Source organism: Tupaia chinensis, unplaced genomic scaffold, assembly GCF_000334495.1.
Source record: "Tupaia chinensis unplaced genomic scaffold, TupChi_1.0 Scaffold000028_1, whole genome shotgun sequence".
Lineage (NCBI taxonomy): Eukaryota > Metazoa > Chordata > Mammalia > Scandentia > Tupaiidae > Tupaia > Tupaia belangeri.
In genome coordinates this window covers 1,452,207-1,467,939 of record NW_006159458.1, presented here as the reverse complement: position 1 = coordinate 1,467,939, position 15,733 = coordinate 1,452,207, and the positions used below count along the sequence as shown (strand labels likewise).

Sequence of the window (15,733 nt, the reverse complement as noted above, 5' to 3'; positions counted from 1 at the left end):
CATGGGAAATTAAAACAATTTTATGTGGGGCATTACAAAACCCATTCCCCTATTATTAGCACAATAAAACATTATAAGCCACTGGGCAAATTTCCCATGAAGTGACTTCATTTTAAAGCTCTGAAATACTGAATATCACGTCCAAGTTATAAATATATTGTTACCATCTCTAAAGATAAAATTTGTTTTAGCAGGTATGTATGTAACAAAAAACAAATAATGATGCACTTTGGGTTCTAGGAGCAATGTAAGTCACTTCTCCCTCTCCTCCTCTCCTGCTCTCAATCCTGCATTTTACCAGCTGATTCCCCTATTTTTTTTTTAAGTGAAACACAACTATTTTAGCCACCCTATCAGCACAGACATCCTGAAGGCCAAATGTAGGCCACCTTTGCAGTCCAGGGGTTAAGGGAGCCAGATCCCACATGGCTGGCTGGTTTGAATCCTGGCCAGGGTGACTTGAAAAACACACCAGGCACTGTGCATGTGTTTGCAAAATGTCAATGGGATGGAAAGATGGAGGAGAAGGGACTGCAGCATGACCATACCCCACTGGGGTGCTTTCTCCCTCTCTATATATACCCCTGGTAAGGTATGTACCCTCTAGTAATATTTTTTGGAAGTCAAATGCTTTGAGATCCTATTGTATTTTTTTCTTTTTGATTTAATTTAGTCATTTAAAAATACACCCTAGAGATAACTCTTATCAGTAGATGGAGATCTTCCTCATTCCTCCATTTTCCTCCATTGTATAGATTTATTATTTGGGTTCTTTCTAGTCTTCTGTTATTAATATTACAAATAACACGATAAATAGCCCCATAACGTATTTTTCCCACTGTACCTTTAGAACTGATTTCTATAAGAACTGCTAGGTCAAAGAGTAAATGCCATTTGGCAGACACTGCCAAACTCCCTTCCACAGAGATGCCAGTTTGCATTCACAGGGCAATGCATGTGTGTCTGCCTGACCCAAAGCTTCCCAAGAGTCCCAGGGGGTTACACTACTTTTCAGGTATTTTCCATCCGACAGGTACGAAATGATATCCCCCTTACAGAAATGATGGAAGCACAATTGTATACATTTATCTAGCTTCTGTATATATATGTGTGGGTACACATTTATATACACCTGGTTATCTCCTAAACTGTCTGATGAGTTATGGACACATGATACTTCACCTCAAAAATCTTCAATACCTACTCTCCTAAGAACGCATAAAATTCTACAATTATTGGGGCCAGCATGCAGTGTGGTGATGGAGGCACTAGACTGCCACATGGTGAACCTTATCTACTAGCAGAGAGACTTTAAAATGCTTTTTAAAAAGAATCATTTTGTCAGAATTAACTTACCCGTTCTGTCACAGAAAACTGATGGGTATCAGCTGAAATTTTATATGTATGTAGTTTAGTTGGCACAACTGTAATAAAATATTGGAACATCTGGTTGTCTGAAATTTAAAAAAAGTGTTTTTTCATCAATCTAGTAACAACAAAACTAGTGCCAAATATATCCTTCCTCTACTAAATATGATTACCCTGAAATGGAATGTCGCACACGTAATGTTACGTATACAAAGTTCAACAAAAAGGCAATTTTAAAACAAAGAACTAATGAAAGTTAGTAAAATACATTTTGTAAAACACGATCTCAATAAGCGTGAAATAGGCACCCATATACATATTAGATTTTAAAAATGATTAACAACTGACTTGGTCTGCTATCCCTTATAACCACTATCATCCTTTTAAAAATTATTTTATCTATTAATGTATTTATCTATTAATGTATTTTTAATTTTCTAATTCTCTCAACCAGAGAGACAGAGAGTCAGGGAGAGAGAAATGGAGGGAGGGAGAGGGGGAAAGTGAGAAAGTAAGCTGCCGGGTCTGGGACTTGAATCATGGCTGGCCATGTGGGAGTCCAACACCTTTACCATCATGCCACCTGCTAGCCCTACTATCATCCTTTTAAGAAATGTGGAAAAAATAAAAATACCATTTCTCTACAGTACAGAAGCCATTAAGAATAAAATTAAATTAAAATGGAGTAGCCATTACAAAACACAGTCACAGCTTTTACTAAGTATAGCTTAAGATATACTAATAAATTATATTAGTCAGACTATGGATAAATACTGCTATCACAGCAGGAAGATAACTAAAATATCTACTTGATGATGGCTTGGGGTTACTGCACGATTATTGCCATTTACTAATCAATTTTAAATGGTTACATTTAAGATAAGTTACATTTTTTAAAAGACTTATTTATTTAATGTTATTTATTTATTTGTTTTATTTTAATTTGACCAGAGAGAAAGCAAGAGAGAAAGAGAAAGAAGGAAAGTGAGAAAGCAAGCCACCAGGTCCAGGACTTGAACTGTGGTTGGCCATATAGGAGTGTCCAGCGCCTTAACCACCACACCACCTGCTAGTCCCAATATAGGTTACATTCTAAAAAATTTAGAATTAGATACTTCTTTTTTTTCCCCCAGAGATGTTTTTGCCATAGGGCACATGTGCTCATCAGCAAGACAGAGAGACAGAAAGAGAGAAATCACCCCCCAGGGGGGATGGCCACGCCACAATCCCTTCTCCTCCATTCTCCTCTTGGGATCTTGGGCACAAACGCACACACACCCAGCCTGCGTTTAAGCCACCAGGTCCAGGACTCGAACTGCGGTAGACTACATGAGAGTCCAGCGACATAACCATTACGCTAATTGCTGGTCCCACAGATACCTCTATCTATAGATTCCACAAGAAAAGCAATGAGGTTCATAATATCTAACCAAAAAATAGATGTACTTCACACAACATGGTAATTGTCTTTGAAAACTGTGTGTGAATAAAATAATTTAAAATTACTTATTGGAATAGCTTTCAAATTTTTAAAGAACCACCTGGGGTCCTTCCATCAAATGAAAACCCTAGACAATTACTCCAGAAAATCTAATTCAAGAGGTCAGTTGCCCAGGAAGATGCACTTTTCACAGAGAACCAAGTGATTCTCATATAGATCAAATTAATTTAAGAAGAACTAGTTTAGGGAAATAGACTATTTAACAAGAGAAAATCTTTCTATAAAGCAACAGCAAGCTTAGTGGGAATCCAACTTTAGTTTTTAAGCATACATACTTACGTTCCCAGTAGCTTCTTCAAGCCACTAGGGCAGAGATTCAAATTGTGGTTGGCCTCCTGGGACCCACCTCCCTATCCCTAGACTTAACCACTGCAGTATGGAGCTGGTCCACAGCCTTCTGAAAATTAAACTCTTTATATACAGAAGAGTTTCTGTACAAAAATCTGTAGTTCATTTTAACATCTTGAAGTAAAAACTGATCAACATGTTTTCTTTTTTTTTTTTTAAAAGAATTATTTTTATTTAACTTTATTTATTATTATCATTATTCCTTTTCAGTTTGATCAGAGAGAGATAGAGAGAGAGAGAGGAAGTGAGAAAGCAAGTCACCAGGTCCGAGACTTGAACCGTGGTCCGCCACATGGGAGTCCAGCGCCCTTAACCACCATGCCACTTGCCGGCCCCACCAACATGTTTTCAAACGAGTATCTCTTAAATAGTAAGAGTGTACTAGATGAGATGAGATTATACTGAATAAAGTTTCTAATTCTCAGAATGTTTCTTTTATGTGTTTATTTATTTTCTTTTTAAGAAAGATTTTTGCTATCGGGTGTCTGCTACCACAGAGACCGAAACACAGAAAGTGAGACATCACCGCCCTGAGGATGGCCACTCTTCAATCCCTTCTTCGTTCTCTTCTTGGGATTTTGGGCATGGACGCATGGTCTGGGACTCAAACTGCGGTTGACTATGTGAGAGTCCAATGCCATTACCATTATACCATTTGCTGGTCCCTCTCAAAATGTTTCCAAACACAGAACATTCAAGTTTCCTTAAGTGAAACATAAAGTACTCACGAATCTAAGTCAACTTTTCTAACATAAAAACATTTTTAATGTATCTGATCATTATGTGGCTGGGTCTATAATGTACTACTCCTGACTATGTTAATAAACAAGCCATTCGGGAATAACTCTAGGTCTCTGATGTTTATAAAATTCTCCAGAGAGTTTTGTAAAATGATACATATGCATTTTAAAACATTAAGTCTATCCAAAGGAAAAAAATTTCCTATAATGTTAAAACTTTCTTTTGTTCTTTCTTTGGAACATATGGAAAAGTACATTTATGTCTTATTTGTTTATTTAGAGTGTTTTAAACTCTTTCTCCTGCATAACTTCAACTCTCATTTCTTTGCTCTGTTCCATGGCTCACTTTTTTTTTTTTTTTTTTTTAATGAGAAAGAGGGGAAGAGAGGGAGAAGAGAGGAGGGAGACAAGGAAAGACACAGAGTAGGTATTTTTATAGGGTCTCACTGTGTCATGCTCCTCCTGCTGGAGCCTCCCAATAAGTCAAGATTACAGGAACACACAACTGCACCCAGCATGTTCAGCTAGGAGCTGAGCCCTTGCCTCCTACACAGCCCCGGACCTTCCAAGTGCTGGTGCTACCTGTTGCTACTGCAACTGGGCCTCGATGGCTCACTGCTTAATATTCACATTTCATCCTAGGACAAATTCTCTCCACGCATTCATCGGCCACTTAAAGACTATCTTTACAAAGGAGTTAGTAAGTGGATTATTAAAAATTATTCATAACAACCAGCAGGTGGCATGGTAGTTAAGGATCTGTACACTCCCACATGGCTAACCAAGGTTCAATTCCTAGACCTGTTGGCTTGCTTTCTCACTTTCCCTCTCTTTCTCTCTCTCTCTCTCTCTCTCTCTGTGTCTCCTCTGGCCAAAATTAAAATAAGTGAATAAAATTAAATAAATAATTCTTTTTAAAAATTATTAATGTTAAGGTTATAAGAACAATTTCCTACACATATACTCCAAAAAGTAACTATTAAAGACTTACGATCTACAGCAATTTTTTCGGTTCCATCTAAAGGATTAATAATTCCTGGAACGAGCTCGCCAAAAGACAAATGATCTATTCTGTGAGAAAAGTTGTAAGCTAAGAGGAAAAAAATAAAAACAACTAAGTATTATTTAAAAGTACATGTTATAGACTGGTTTACATTCTTACCTATTCTCAAATGGAAATATCTAAAACTTGCAAGTATAATAATAGAGTATTTTAAACTACCTTTTTTTTTTTGAGGAAAAGGCACACAAATATATTGGAATTAAATATATCTGAATAAGTAAATTCTTATAAATGCCATATATCAGATGTCATAAATACATACAAATGAACTATAAAGAAATAATATCACATCTAATTCAGATAGCCAAAAAAATGTTGTTACTGGTTCAGATCATCATAGAATAACAGGACTGTGTTGTTAGAACCGAGATGATGTCCGTGTAGACAAATATTGAAACTAGTAAGATGTATTTTCAATAATCACTGCTGTCTGTGACCAAACTGATTTTTATAGAAGTTATTGCTTGTTCTGTCCACTAAAGTATACTTTAAAAAGCCTTAAAACAATCATTACACCATACCAACATATATTCATACTTCGAGAGCTATAAATTAAAATAAATTTCAAACACATTCTCTTCATTATCCAAAGATTAAGCAGAAATGTGTATAAAGTGATACAAAACACCTCTAAGGCTTTTTCCTCTCTAAGCTGAGCAATTCCTCTGTCATAACTGAGTAGAATCATAGGTAGCATAAAGGCAAGAGAAAATGGATTAATCAATAAGTATATTAATTTTCTCCTTTGGATGAATATCTGTTCTCAAAACTGCTCACTTTGAAAGCCCTACCTCACACCTACACTAAGAAAACAAGGGAAAACTTTTTATTTTAACGAACTTCTTCATTGAAAATAATACCCAAAAGTACTTACAGTCATGGTTGACGAGTGCTGCCAGGTGTGCGTGACCACGAGGATGTGGAATTGCCCTGAAAAGAGGAAAAAATACTAAAGTAGTAACATTTAGGTATCTAACTAATTAATATAAGAAAGTGGATTTTCACCAAGCTATCTAATTGTTCTTAGAACAAACGAACATATGAATATATTTGGCCCATGATTGGGCAGACAGGTCTGCTCATTTCAGCAGTGAGATAGGCGAGGTGGCAAAGAGCCAGATAGTAAATATTTCAGGTTTTATGGGCCAAGATGCAAAATCAAGGGTAATACATATTTAGTTGAATAATGAGAAAATTTTCTACAAATTTATTATTGATGAAATTCAACAGCCAACTAGTTTTTTGTTTTGTTTTGTTTGTTTGTTTGTTTTTGCAATCCTTTGTTAATACCTTTTTTAGTGAGGTATTTTGTAGGGTGATTAATTTTGCTCACTTGAGGTTTAGAGTTAGTTCACCTACTTTTAAAATTGGTCAAATCCCCAGCAGCTGGCGTAATGGCTATGATGCTGGACTCCCATCTAGTTGACCGTAGTTCAAGTCCAGGACTTGGTGGCTTAAACTCACACTGGGCACATGTGCGTGCATGCCCAAGATAAAATACTAAAATACTCAGTGTTTTGGGCCAGCAGGTGCATGGAGATAAAAAGGCAGCTGGATCCCACATGGTTGACTGTATGGTTTGAGTCCTGACTAGGCGGTCTAAAAATCATGCCGGGCACATGTACATGTGTACTCAAAATCCCGAGTGGAGAACAGAGAAGAGATTGCAGCATGGCCGTCTCCTCTAATGAGTGCTTTTTCACTTTCTCTTTTTCTTGCTCTGTCTTTTCTCTCTGGTGAGTGCATGAAAAAACTATGGTAAAAATGTTTTTAAAAATTCAGCTTTTATTTCTAACAAAAATTAATGAAAATGACAATATTTAAGTTCATGAGAGCAAATGAAGTTCACCATTGACACTACTAGCTCAAAATACCTGATAAATTGAACTGTTTTCTGCACAGTACTGCTGATACAGTGAAAAACAAAAGGCTTTAAAGAGCTTACATTTTCACAAGCACTGAAAAGTAGATCTTTTTCTACTATACACATTAGCACCATCAGTTATAACACAGTTGTAACATATCTTAACAGATTCTAGTTTAACTTGTACTATATTTGTGTTCCTTGGACTTCTCTAACCTCAGACACTGGAGCACTTTTCTCACTAGGTATCTAAGGTAAAATTATTTACTCTGAATACATTTCTGTAACTACGTTTAAATGCAATTTCATTAACTTACCAATGCCTAGCTTTCCTTACTTGGCTAACCAATGAAACATTTAGAAACTTTAATTGCAACCTCATTTCCATATTTTTATTTCTATAAAGAGATTCTATTATATCTAGATATTATATTTTAAATTTTCTAATTCGTTTGGTCATTTCCTTTTTATGAGTTGAGAATACTGTGATGAGTGTTTACCTTCTTAATATCAACATAATGTATCCTTTTAACACAGTTACAGTGTCAATACACAAGCACAATGTTCTACAGCCAAATTTGATCAAAAATGATCATACTGTGCTTGATAAGTACATTTGAAAGGCTAGCCCTTTGCCCTGGCGGTTAAGGGAGCTGAATCCCACCTGGTTAACTGTGTGTTTCAAATCCTGGACCCAGTGCAAGTATACACACATGCCCAGGATCCTGACATGAAGAAGGAATGGGGCTAAGAGGATTATGTGGGACCAAACCCCAATTGGGGGCAGGGGACAGCTCTCTCTCTCTCTCTCTCTCTCGCACATGCATGTGTCCTCTGGCATTAAAATAAAAAATCAATATTGAGCTTAACAAACCTAAAACCAAAAAATGAGGGGTGGGACATAAGATATCCTTGAGATAAGATACAAATAAAAAGCTTATCCAGTTAAACTCTTTTTTTTAAAGTGTTATTTTATTTAATATTTTATTTTTTTTATATTTTATTATTTTATTTTATTTTATTTTACTATTTTTGTAATTTGCCCAGAGACACAGAGAAAGATAGAGAGGGAAAGTGAGAAAGCAAGCCATGAGATACAGTGCCACCTGCTGGTCCCCCAATTAGACTCTTATTGATACTACAAATTATCACCTGGGACAGAGGTAAAATTAGGAGACAGGGAATGTGCTTTACATAAAAGGTTATACAAAATTGTCAAAATTTCTGAGTAAACTTTGGACTAGGATACTCTTTGTATGCAAAGGTACAACAACAATCTAAATTTTGAGTCAACTATCATTTGTTAATTCTACGACAGAGAACATCGAAGCTTTCAAAAACAGACTAGGGTGAATGGGCGGAATGTGTCCTGGCAATAACGACAAATCAATAAGGCCTTATCTTAAAAAGGGATGGCAAAAGAAAACATCGGTTTGGGGGTTGTACAGTGGCAAGTGGTAAAAACACAACACTGCAAGGCCGACCACATGGGAGATTCCGGGTTTGTTCCAGAGACCTCCCAGAGTACACCAGATATACACAGGCCTGTGATCCGGTCTGGCTTAGGTTCAATCATAGCATCAAGACCCTGTCAGGAGTGCTGTCTGCCTGCCTGCTTCTCTGGTCGCTCCCTCAAGAAGGATACAAATGAACAAAACATTAACAACAAAAGTTTGATATGATCATTTTGTGAAATAACTTTCATAAAAGTCTAGCTACAAGGGAACTTCAAGAAATTCATGAAAAATGGAATTAAACTGAGTTTATTTTGGTGCAAAACAATTTAAAATCCATGTCAAGTTTTTTTCAAAATATGCATCCATGAGTTTTCTTTTCGTTTCCTTTAATTGTCAGATGGCATGTGCACTGGCCAGAAAGAGAGAGAAATTACCTTCTAATGGAGAATGGTCATGCCGAAATCTTTTTTCTTTCATTTTTCATCCTGTCAGGATTTAGGGGCATGCACTCAAATGTGCCCAGCTTGTTTTTCAAGTCACAGACATTTGAACTGAGTCAGTCATGTAGAATACAGTTTCCGACGTTCTACCCTTAACCACTGTATTACAGACCCAGCCCATCCATGAGCTCACTTTTTGAACAACTATATTTAAAAAAATCTTCACATCCTCCCCTGCTATATGCCCATCCTCTCCTTTATATATTAATTTCTTAATCCTCCACAGACGTCCATAGGTTTCCCTCAGTGAAGCCTCTACTGATTTGCAGAGCTGGTCATACAGTCTCTTATCAGCCACACTTCTCCCTTACAGCCTCGATATTTCTACTCTCAGGTCAGTATTAACGTGTTGTTTAAAATTTGGTTCTCTTATACAATGTCAGCACCATAAGGGCAAAACCCCTTGCTGTTCTTCCCTATTTCATCCTTTTTTAGCATGGGAGTCTACACACATCAAGTACACAAAAAGGTCTTCCCATGAAGAATTGTTCAGCACAACAAATCTATATGGAAAAGAGGAGGAGGCAGGGATGGAAAGATCTATTTATTTACACAGAAATTCATCAAGTGTTTGTTACATGAGAATTTCTGTGCTGAATACTGCTCATGAAGGGAGGTGGTCTGATATTTTTCTTTAACGTCTATCTAATTAAAGTTCATTCCAGATAATACTTGTCTGGAATTTGGGATTACATTTTAATGAAAATCACCAAAAAGTGAAACAAAACAAAACAAAATGACTAGGGCAAGAGCTCTCTGGCTACTAAAACCTGGCAAGTAGGGACCAGCAGATGGTGTAATGGTTAGGTCGCTGGACTCCCACACAGTCCACCACTGACACAGCAGCTTAAAACTCATGCCGGTGCATGTACATGCATGCCCAAAATCCCAAGAGGAGAATAGAGAAGGGATTACAATGTGGACATCCCCCTGGGGGATCACTTCTTGCTTTCTGTCTGTCTCTGTCTCTCCAGCAAGTATACATGCCCTATAGCAAAAAAAAAAAAAAAAAAAATCCCTCTCTTTAAAAAGAAAAAAAAAACGTGAAAAGTAGAAGTTTTCACTTCCTAGTTACCTAATGGTTCACTCATTTTAATAAAAAATAATATTACACAACTGACTTACTTTTGTTTTAAAGTAGTTTTGTTTTTGTTTTTAATTTGCCAAAGTGTGTGTGCTTTCCAGAGAGACAGAGAGGGGAGATGTAGAAAGCACTTACCGACAGGGTGTGGTCATGCCACATCCCGTCTCCACTTCTCTCTCTCGGGATTTTGGGCCCACACTCGCACACGTGCCCAGTGTGTTTTTCAAGCTGCCATGCCCGTGATTCAACCACGCAGTTGGCCATGTGGAGGCCAGCTTCCTGGACCACTAGGCTTCATTGTCTGAAGTAGTTTTACAGTAAGTAGTCTTCTTTATGCTCAAACTGAAGTCCCAAACATCAACTGCAGGACTTTAAAAATACATGCACTTTCTTCTTCTTTTCTTTTGAAGAGATTCTTGCTATAGGGTACATGTGTTTGCCAGGGAGGCAGAAAGTGAGAAATCACCGCCCAAGGGTGATGGCCATCCCGCAATTCATTCTCCTCTCAGGATTTTTGAGGCATGAATGCACACGTGCCCAGCCTGAGTTTAAAGTAGCCAGGTCCAGGACTCGAGCTGCAGTCAATTATGTGGGAGTCCAGGATGTAACCATTATGTCACCTGCTGGTCCTATGCGTGCACATTTTAAGCACTGCTTTAATAGTTAGCTATGTATATTTGACTAACAAAGAATTTACTTTTAACCAAGCTCCAATCTTATCTAAAATATTTCAATAAGTGAAAAGAACATACTTGCCCACAGTTATGTGAAAATTCCCTGCTACTTTATTGACATACAGATGACCATGAATTCTGCATGCATCTGGAGGCTGTAATGAACCATCTTCTCTGTTAAAACAAGATACATTAAGATTATTAAAGCGCATTCAATAGAGTTAACATTTTGTCATGAGAAATTTATTAGCAGAGAAAAAAATTACTAAAGGTTGACTTTCAGTAATGTTCTAAATGTTAAAAATAGAACAGCAGTTCTCTGAAACCAATATCCTTCTAAAAATCATACACGTAGGGGCCAGCAGGTGGCGTAGTGATTAAGGCACTGGACACTCCCACTTGGCCAACCACAGGTCGAGTCCCAGACCTGGAGGCTTGCTTTCTCACTTTCCTTCTCTGTGTCTCTCTCTCTGGTCAAATTAAAATGAATGAATGAATGAATAAAATTCTAAAAAATAATAATTTTTAAAAATACATGGGCAAAATGGGGAAAAAATTAAATTATTTTTGCATGTCTGTTATATTTACATACATTTTAAACTCAGTGGTTCTTCATATCTAACAAGAAGAATAAGTCCAACAACCAAAATCATATAAAAAACAAAAGAATTAGTTGCATTTGCAACTAATAAGACATATTTTATCTATTTTTGCCACAATAGCAGGGAGGAAAGGGAAAGACATGCTATCTAAGCTCAAACAGATAATATCTTCTTCCTAAGTTAATGAAAAACCTCTGCATGTTTTTTAATTTTATCATTTTTATAATTAAATCACTTCCAAATACTGGCTATTCTAATCTATACAAGAAAAAGAGAGGGACCAGCAGTTAGCAAAATGGCTATGTTGCAGGACTCCCACGTAGTCGACCACAGAGTCCTGGAACCCGTGGCTTAAACTCATGTTGGGCGCATGTGCGTGCGTGCCCAAGATCCCGAGAGGAGAATAGGGGTGAAGGGATTGCGGTGAGGCCGTCCTCTCTGGGGGGGATGATTTCTCGCTTTCTATCTCTCTGTCTGTCTCTGTCTTTCTGGCGAGCGCAAGCGCCCAATAAGAAAAAAATCTCTCCAAAAAAAGGAAAAAGAAGAAAAAGAGAAAAAACAAAACTCCTGAACAACTTTTATATAGTCTCCTAATAGCAAATGCAACTAATTTGTTAAAACCTAGTATGATTTTATGACAGTATACCACACACAGAAAAGAGAAAATTAATTAAATGAACATGAAATAATACATCTAGTAAACCTGATCAAAATCATACAGTATAAATTTATGAGTAAAAACACTGTCGTCGTACAAAGTTCACTTTCTCTAAGAAATACAAGATTCAGAAAGGTAAACCGATACCGAGAGGATGTAAAAGTGAATTCATGATAAATAGGTGTACATTAAACACATGCATCTCACCTTGGGGGAAGTGCAGTTGTACCTTTAAAAGCACTTTTAAATATCACGTCTTGAAGTGAGTGCTCTTCTTGCAGCCTACTCTGAATCACCTGAAGCATCCTAAATATAACACAAACAACAGTTTAGAAAGACAGCAAGGCACAAACAGAGAGCCAATACTTAGCAAAAAGTAACAACGGTGAGCTGACTTAGCTAAGCAATATATTTATTATTACAAAATTTTATTCCAGGTCCAAAATTTTATTCATGGTGGTTCAGGTAGCTAGATCCCTCATGGCCAACTACACAGTTCATGTCCCAGACCTGGTAACTTGAAAAACACTGGCTGCATGCCCATCTAGAAAAAAATAATAATTCTAAAATAAAGTATAAAGTTTCCTTTGATTACTTCTTTTTTTTTCTTTTTTAGAGGCTTTTGCCTTAGGGCATGTGCACTCATGGTGGGGGATGGGAAGAAGAGGGAGAGACAGTGAAAGGGAAAGAAATCACCCCCAGAGGGGATGGCCATGTCACAATCCCTTCTCTTCCATTCTCCTCCCAGGATCTTGGACATGCACGCACATGTGCCTGGCATGCTTCAAGCCACCGGGTCCAGGATTCAAACAGCAGTTGGCCATATGGGAGTCCAGTGACTTAACAGCTACATCACCTGCTGGTCCCTAGATTTCTTTTTAAATACATCTATTATACAAAGAACAAATTAGACACTTGACAATTTTTATAAAATTCTATGTTCACAGTAACTAATAAAAGTATTTATTCCAAACAACAAAGAACAATAAAACCTTTCCTCTCTTCAACACTTAGTTGACGGGACCGTGTTATCTCTCAAACCTTTTAAAAATAACTTTGTATGATTAGATGTAGTCCTATTTCACCTTCCTCATTTCTGTATCTGTAACCAATATCCCAAATCATTCATGGTAAATTCAAACTCAGTGAACATAAAAATTACACACGGGGAAGGAGGAGTGAATTAGTGGAAAACAGAGGATGCTGAGAGCAGTGAATGGAGGATGTTTAAGGTAATTCCATACTTTCTGTTTGGTAGATACCATTCTGTATCTACAACGGATCATGTCATTATATATGTGTTAAAACTCACAGAATACACACCACCAAGATGGACTCACACAGTTCAGACTACGGACTTTAGATGATGCTGCTGATGGGTCAACGTAGGGCCACTGATTATAACGAAGGAACCACTCTGGTACGGGATGCAAATAATGGGGCATGTTGTCATGTGTCATATCACAAATATATTTTCTTTCCTTATCTATTTAGATTTTTGCCATAGGGCATGTGTGCTTGCTAGAGAAACAGAGACAGAAGAAAATGAGAAATCTCCCCACCAGGGGGATGGTCATGCTGCAACCCCTTCTCTCTCATTCTGTCTTAAGGACTTTAGGCACAAACACACACATGCATGGCATTATTTTCAAGCTGTCCTGTTTGGGACTGTAACCACAGAGTCAGCCATGTGGGATCCAGCGCTTTAACCACCACACCATCTGCTGGCTCCCCCCTTAGTTGTATTTTTTGTGAAACTGCTTTCTTGCTGTATACCTATTTTGCTGGGTTGGTTTTCCCCTTGACTTTTAAAAACCATTTGTACATTAAAAAAATTAGTCAGTCCTTTGTTATAAGAAAAAAAAAAACACCCAGCAAAATCGGCATATATATGTGTGCGTGTGTGTGTGTATATATATGTGTGTATATTTACATACGTGTGTGGAGAAAAAAAATATACACAAATGTAGGTACTTAACCACATGTAAATCTGATAATACTTCACCTCCCACCATAATGACAAAATAAATATTTTCAAGAAGTACAAGTGGGAAATAAGGCAGACACCACCCACCTAAAACACTGGTAAAACAGGCTTATGTAAAATTAGTCACAGCTATACCGTCAATGTAGTTTGGAATAAATCTTAAATCTAAACACACACACACACACACACACACACAAAGCAGCTAATGAGCTAGATTCAAGGTTTGAAATTTATTACTAAATAGAAATTAGTTGGTATTCTAAATATTTTAAGAAAGTAGAACAGCAATTTAAATTTAAATCTCTCACCAAATTCTAAAAGTAAAAAACATGTCTGTATGTATGTTACTCAGAAAGATGTAGCCATTCAAAAGCTATTCAAGAATATCTGCTAGGGACCAGCAGTTAGCGTAATGGCTATGTCGCTGGACTCCCACGTAGTCGACCGCGGTTCGAGTCCCGGACCCGGTGGCTTAAACTCACACTGGGCGCGGGCGCGTGTGTGCCCAAGATCCCGAGAGGAGAATGGAGGAGAAGGGATTGCGGCATGGCCATCCCTTCTGGGGGGTGATTTCCTGCTTTCTGTCTCTCTGTCTCTCTCTGTCTGGCGAGCGCACGCGCCCTATAGCAAAAACCTCTCCAAAAAAAAAAAAAAAATCTGTTTAGAAGTAGAATATGATGTGATCTATGGAACTTCAAAAAGTCAGATTTTATTTCTGATTTATACATTCAATGACTAAAAATAATTGGAGGCGATGTCAGCAGAAATTGGAAGCATCATATTTTTTTGTGTCTTGTATTTCAACTTTTGATGCTGGGCAGTAGTCAAAAATCTTGATGACACCAAACTGTGTGTATACGTATGTGCATGTGTGTGTGTATGTGTGTATGTACATGCACATGTGTGAGCGCTTACATGTGTATATACATAAAAGAAACTTCCATCTCAAAGACACCAATAAATACCCAAGGCTACATTCCATTCATGAAGGTATGTTGAAAACTCCAGTACCAAGAAAAATCTTTTATTTCCTCCATGAGAGACACAGACAGGTTACCCCCAAGAGTCCTGTCTCTCAACCACCCCAAGCTGTTCCAGAGCAGAGACAGCACAGGCCTGGCATACTCAAGGGAGAGAGGACCTCTCCACGTGGGTCCAGTTGCATTCCCACTATTCCACTGTTTGGCCCTGTAAATCTCTCTCATTTTAACAGTAAAAACATAATCTCCGTTCCCAGTCTTGAACACTGAAGAAAATCCCAGATGAAAGGAGACAGCCCATTTTAACACTTCCAGATTTAATTAAACTAATATTTAATCTCTGGACAGCCTTCTACTAAAAACACTACAAGCCCAAAGATATCTAACAGTCACTGTGTTGTTATACCACATTCGATTTCAACTTTCATACTAAAATTCAGCAAATGGTGAAACTGACACTTAAAAGAGGAATACTCTTGGGACCAGCAATTTGCGTAATGGCTATGTCACTGAACTCCCATGTAGTCGACTGCGGTTCGAGTCCTGGACCTGGGGCTTAAAGTCACGCCAGGCGTGTGTGCGTGCGTGCCCAAGATCCCGAGAGGAGAATGGAGGAGAAGGGATTGAGGCGTGGCCATACCCCCTAGGGGGTAATTTCTCACTTTCTCTCTCTCTGTCTCTCTGTGTCTTTCTGGGGAGCATACGTGCCCGATAGCAAAAACCTCTTTTTTTTTTTTTAAAAAAAAAAAAAAAAACTCTTTAAAAAAATACGAAAAGACTTAAAAAAAATTTATTTTGGAGGCAATGAGAGTCCTGGACCCAGCAGTTGGAAACTCATGCTGGATGTGTGTATAGGTGTCCAAATGTGGAGAGGACAATGGAGGAGAAGGGAATGCGGTATGGTCAT

At 37.7% G+C, this 15,733-nt stretch overlaps 1 protein-coding gene across 2 annotated transcripts in view; it reads right to left on the bottom strand.

The window, feature by feature from the left end:
- ERGIC2 (ERGIC and golgi 2) overlaps positions 1 to 15,733 on the bottom strand; it is a 44,049-nt gene that overhangs the window by 2,909 nt on the left and 25,407 nt on the right. For both annotated transcript variants that reach the window (XM_006140249.3, XM_006140250.3), the window contains exons 7-11: positions 12,067 to 12,165; positions 10,678 to 10,773; positions 5,895 to 5,950; positions 4,949 to 5,047; positions 1,357 to 1,454 (exon numbers count right to left, since the gene is read on the bottom strand). In XM_006140249.3, coding sequence (XP_006140311.1) covers positions 1,357 to 1,454; positions 4,949 to 5,047; positions 5,895 to 5,950; positions 10,678 to 10,773; positions 12,067 to 12,165 — 448 coding nt within the window. The remainder of the gene's footprint in view (positions 1 to 1,356; positions 1,455 to 4,948; positions 5,048 to 5,894; positions 5,951 to 10,677; positions 10,774 to 12,066; positions 12,166 to 15,733) is intronic.